Consider the following 6,000-nt stretch of genomic DNA (forward strand, 5'->3'; position numbering starts at 1 on the left):
TGAGATATAACTTGCCATGTATAGTTTTATTAACCAAAGGATGTTCTGTTTTTGGGGGTCGTTCCTTATTTCAAGAGCTAATATATTTGGGCTTTACCTACACTTTCTTCCAACTTAAACCACTTCCCAATTTCCACTTTGATAAATGTCATCAATGGATACCCATGGTTAGAATGTGGTTAGAATGTGTTTTGACTCTCTTTAGAAGCCACTCTTCTACTTCGACTTGTAGATTCGTGCAGTGTTGCTATTGCATTTTGTAGTTTACAACGAGCACCCGTATGATATCACAACCACCCATCATGAGAGCCTGTTCACGGAGATTCATTTGCAATGTAAAATAGCGAAGGGGCACTCTGAGAGACTTAAATAATCGAAGAAATTCAGTGGCCACGAAGGAGATCTTTCGATTTGCAACAATGGCAAGACACCCAAAATTATTAACAGCCAGAAGGCAGACTGTATGCGTAGTAGTGCCAGTAAGAGTACGATAGTGCACCTGAACGGAACGGAGTATCATGAGCAAACGAGGAGACTGGAGTGATGTCAAGGATGCACAAGGGCATAGATACGTTCGGGATGATTACGTGTGATCATAGCGAGTATTTCATGGCCTGGTGTGGAAAACCAATACTGTATTTATTAGCTGAAACAGTCTGCGGTTTGAGCGGCAATAGTCAAGTTTGCAAATCTATAACGTCACTGTTCGGAAGGGCCTAATTTCGTAAGGAGATCCATCTGAGTCGAGAAGTATGTTTAACACATTGTCCGAGCAATTACTTACTTGAGCTAATTATACGGCTTAAAGACAGAACGGACGGAAAATAAGTGCGAATTCTTCATTTTTTCCAAAATTGGATTTTATGAGTAATTCCTAGAACCCTAACAAACAAATAAGTAAGCAAACATTTGAAGATAACACGCCATTCGATCCTAAACCAGAAAATCTATGAATTCTCAATTTGCAAAACATACCAATATTCAGTCCTTAATAAATGTATGGACAGATGAAATTGAAAAAGAAAAAAGGTAATTCGGGTTAAAAAACCAACCACCTTCGGGCTGCTCTTTTTCTGCAAATTCCTTCTCCAGAACGCGATCGAACATCTCGGCAATGCTTCCCTCGTTGGCCAAATCCGGTGGGACAGCTTGTGACGACAAATTACCCTGCGATGAGTTAACCGAATTCTCCATCCGCTTTGCATCTGCGTGGCTGTTTGAAGTCCCGGCCATCAACAACAAAGACGCGCAGAAAATTGCCCTCCGTGCTAATAATTCCCCTATTCGCCTTCGCGCAAGTGTAGGGGTCGAATCCCCCCCTCGTTTCGAAATCCTCATGGCTGGCGGGCCAAGCCAACTAGTATTGATGACCTAACCTAACTATCGAGGACGACGAGACTGTGGGTCAAAAATGCAGGAACCTTAACTTCAACTTGAGTTTCGACCTCAACCTCCACCCTGATGGAGGTAGCACCGAGGCTGACTTAATGGCCATTGGCAGGTTAAGCTGAAACAGCCGAGCAGAGCAGTTTAGTGGCCTGCCGATCTGCTAATAAGTACCACAAAAATGAATGGTTGGTGCCTTGTATTGAAGGCAAAAGACCGTACCACTGAACACTACCAGAGCAGTACCAGACCGGGGTGTTATATTATATGTTTGTGTCGGTCTGATCCGTCACACCGCCGGTTGCGTATATGCCAAAGCTTGGGCCCCCTCTCCTTCCCCGGGTAACCTGGTAGAGTAATAGATATTAGCCCTGTGTTACTGGCATAAACATAACAAGTCTGACGTGAGAGTGAGAAACTTTGACTTTCATTTATCATCATTCATCCAGCCAGGTATAATCATGATTTAGTTACTTCATTATACTACTAATAATAACAAGAGGCGAATTGAGCTCTTCATCAGACTGCTGCAGGAAAATGTCGTATGCTTACATCATTGTTTCATCACTTTATTTTTCATATTTTTCAAAAAAAATTTTGGGAAAATGAGAGTTACTTTTTCAAGAAAAAAATTAGGTGAGAATGTTATATATATATCAAGCTTGGTAAATGTCAGGAAGTAAGGAAAATTAAAATATAAATATAAAATTGTATTTTAAATTTAATGAAAAAATAAACATTTATCAATCATTCTTCACGTTTTATTAAAAATAAATATATTATTTATCTTAAAAATTTAAATTGATTTATTAAAATAATAATTATACGTTGAAAGTGTTAACTTCTCTGTGAACATAAATGGCGCCCCATCAACCTTCTTCAAAGCGGAGAGGGGGCTTCGTCAGGGATGCCCCCTTTCCCCTCTTCTTTTCATTCTGGTGATGAATTCCCTTAGTGCCCAGATTAATTTAGTTGTCTCTGAAGGAAGGTGCCGACCGATTAAGATGTGCAAGGACATTACTCTATCTCATAATCTTTTCGTAGATGACATTTTAATTTTTGCAATGCTGTGCAAATCTACATGGGCCTGTTTATATGTGATTTTTCAGAAATTTCAATCGGCCACGGGCTTGACCATTAATAAAACGAAATCTGTGCTATTTCATAATGAACTAACCCTGCAACAGCACAATGGATAGCTGATCGATTTGGTATAAATCTCGCGCTGTTAAAGGATGGCTTCACTTATTTGGGGTTCCGCTTAAAAGCAAAAGGGTACTGCATTCGAGACTGGAACTGGCTCATCGACCGCTTCTACAACAAAATTTCATGCTGGGAAATGCGTTTTCTTTCTCTGGCAGGTAGATTTATATTGGTACAGGCAGTGCTTTCCCAGCTCGTGGTTTATTGGAGTCACCTCTTTCTCCTGCCGGCAACCGTCTCCAAAAAAATGAAGTCCTTAGCTGCAAACTTCATGTGGGGCGGTCGCACATACCAATCAAAGATCCACCTTGTGAAGATGGACTCCATCACTAGACCGAGGAAGACTGGCGGTTGGGGCCTTCTGCACATGAAGTTTTTCGGTAAAGCGCTCCTTTGCAAATCTCTCCACAGAGGCATCTTTGGCACCAATCCATGGAGCACCTTCATCAAACAGAAATATCTCAAAGGTCGGCATTTATCATACTGGTACAGGAGGTCTTCTTTAGGCATCAGAACAGGCTCCACTATTTGGCTGAATTTCAGGAAGTTACAGTCTTTTTTCATGGAGAACTTACGATGGTCTATCTTTTCTGGTGAGGGTGTTCTCATTGGCATCGACCCCACACAGCACAAGCTAGAATCCTTGATTCCCCCAGCTTTACTTACCTTCTTCCACTCAAAGGGCCTTTTCACCTGGAATAAACTTATAGATTCATGGTCCTCACAACAGCCAATCTGGAAGAATGAATTGCAATTAGCCTTACCTCCTCCCCTCTGTCCCCTATGGCTATCTGCTACAAATGGCTTCACAAACATAGGTTTCGTCCAAGGTACAAAGGACGAACTAATTTGGTCTTTTGAGAAGCCCTCCCTACCTGTTACCGTCAGAAACCTCTACTCTCTCCTCTCAACCGACCTTCCGCTATCCTCCCCTATCTTTCCCACCAAGCTCTGGAAATCTCCCTGCCCTCTTAAATCCATCCTCTTCTCATGGCTTTTATTCTCTAACAAGAACCTCACCTGGGAGGTTCTCCAAAAAAAAGGATGGCAGGGCCCTGGCAGGTGTCAACTATGTTTAGCTGAAGCTGAATCAAACACTCATATGTTCTTCGAGTGTGCTGCTTCCTCTTCAATCTGGTACGAGCTTTCTCTGACTTATGGTTTTTCTCACCGGTCTTTTCCTTCTGTACAGGATGGTTTCTTCTGGTGGAGTGCCCAGCGCCCCTCCTGGCGCGCTCTTTTCATCCTCACTTGCTGGTACATCTGGAAATGGAGGAATGGACGTATCTTTCAGAATATCCATCAGCCCCTGGATTCCATTTTGATCACTATTGCGGGGTCCATGCCATCCTTCGACTAGCTCGATTCTTATCTGGCAGCTTTGTCTCACTGATAAGACTAATCTGATTATGAAGATCCATTACAGGTTTTGCGGCCCAGCTTGGTCCATCTCTTCTGATTTTCACAGTCATATGTTATAGAACATCTACAGTTACATCTGATCTCATTCTGCTTATTTGAGGAACTATGTGTTTTTTCCTATCTATCTGAACTTTTTATCTTGACTGAGGTTCCTGTAACCTCCATGTATAATGATCATTATATCATCTTAATATAATCATACGTTGCTTTTTTTCTCTGAAAAAAAAAACTAATAACATTAAAAGTAAATAAATAAATATTTTTTTATTTCCATTACATTAACTCTTTGCGAAATATTTTTTTGTTTACACTACATTAACTCTTTTCTATTCTATATTATAAAAGTTGGTATATATGGTTTACATTAGATTAACCCTCTTCTGTATTCTATATTATAAAAGTTGGTATATATTGTTTACATTAGATTAACCGTTTTCTATATTAATTATATAGAAGTTGGTATATATTGTCCATTAGGCTTGGATATTAATTTCAAGTTTATGTAATAAATATAATTTATTTAAATCAAACTTAAAGGTTAATATAGCAAAAAAAAAACATACATTTATGGTAGCTAAAATTTAATGGTTTTTATTTATTTATAAGATTTAAAAAATAAAATATTAAGTTCATATTGATAGTGATGTTTAGCTCATAACAACTTATAAATCTCAATATATCATAATATTTATGCCAATAAATATGCGCACAGAAATAGTAACCCTTCTATTAATATAATGAGTTTAGTTACAAGATGAATATATGTACTTAATAATTAGACAACATATTATCCATGTTAAACATAACAAAAAGTGTTGTCACAATGTAATATTTGTTACAATAGATGGAGTTCGTTCAACCTAATGACCTTTGCTTTATTCTCTTTTTTATACCCATACTCAATTATTAGCTACACAAAACCCCAAGTAGGGTGACCACCCCAAAGAAAGTAGAGATGAGATTGATATTGTTGAAAATGAGACTAGAGTGGAAAGAAATTCTTAAGTGATGGGAAAGTGGAGGAGAACATATGGTAATGGATTTCAGATTTGATCCATACTAGATAGAGGAAAACCCAATACAATTAGATTATAAACCTCTACTACCAAATTAAAGCCATTATGGGGAAAGTCAAGGTAGAAAGAATTGAGGCCCGATAAGAGATTCTCTTATGCATCATTGCTTTACAATTGTGGGTAAACAAGTTGGACCATGAGATGATGACTCTAGCCAAGGAAGTGGCAGACTTTCCTGACTAGGAAGGAAGAGTTGGCAGCTCCTTCACCCCATCAAGTAGATTCTCCCTAATGATGGTCAAACCCTTTATATAGTTTTTATATTTGAGTGCGGGTTTCATAGCCTGCTAATCAACAACAATTTTAGATCTTCTAGTGTTTTGGGTAATAGTTGTAGGTTATATGAATTTTGCATTTCTATTATCTCTATTAAACTAAAAAAATTGTTTATGACTCTATTGTTGTGCTATCGGTCTAGTTTCCCTAGTGGCGGACCAGTAACCATAAGAATGGAGCTATTTGTTTATTAGTAATACAAAGGCATGACTAACTTACAAACAAATATTATCTATGCAAATTATGTTTACTTACTTGTCCAAATCTCAACGTTGGGCTTCTAATTGCTTCATCTCAATGATATCCTAAATTGAGTGATTATTAATTGACAACAACATTTAAGGGGAGCAAGTATAGAGGAGTTCATACATGACCATGATGGACACAAGGTCATGGAGCTTTTGTGGTCACTTGAGTTAGTCATTGATAATGAAGTGGAAGCACATGTATTTCTTCAAGGACTCAATGTACTAAGAGATAAAGATGTTTGAAATGTGATAGTCATCAAAGACTCAATGGTGGTTGGATGATCCCTTCCCCTTTAAAAATCCTCAATGAACCTACAACTTGTTGGAATATGTCATAGTATTGTCTCTATGAGACTTAATTTGAACAATCAACTTCTTTTAGGAATTGC

The 6,000-nt window shown here is 38.4% G+C and overlaps 1 protein-coding gene across 1 annotated transcript in view; it reads right to left on the reverse strand.

The window, feature by feature from the left end:
* LOC149191618 (K(+) efflux antiporter 5-like) overlaps positions 1–1,837 on the reverse strand; it is a 379,177-nt gene extending 377,340 nt beyond the window's left edge. The window contains exon 1 of the mRNA XM_089406719.1: positions 1,056–1,837. Within this exon, the coding sequence (XP_089262845.1) occupies positions 1,056–1,338 (283 nt within the window). The 5' untranslated portion in view covers positions 1,339–1,837. The remainder of the gene's footprint in view (positions 1–1,055) is intronic.
* Between the last annotated feature and the right edge of the window lie 4,163 nt (positions 1,838–6,000).

This window comes from Pinus tabuliformis, chromosome 2_2 (genome assembly GCF_031772625.1).
Source record: "Pinus tabuliformis cultivar Carrire ecotype Pingquan chromosome 2_2, CPIR1, whole genome shotgun sequence".
NCBI classification, from domain to species: Eukaryota; Viridiplantae; Streptophyta; class Pinopsida; order Pinales; family Pinaceae; genus Pinus; species Pinus tabuliformis.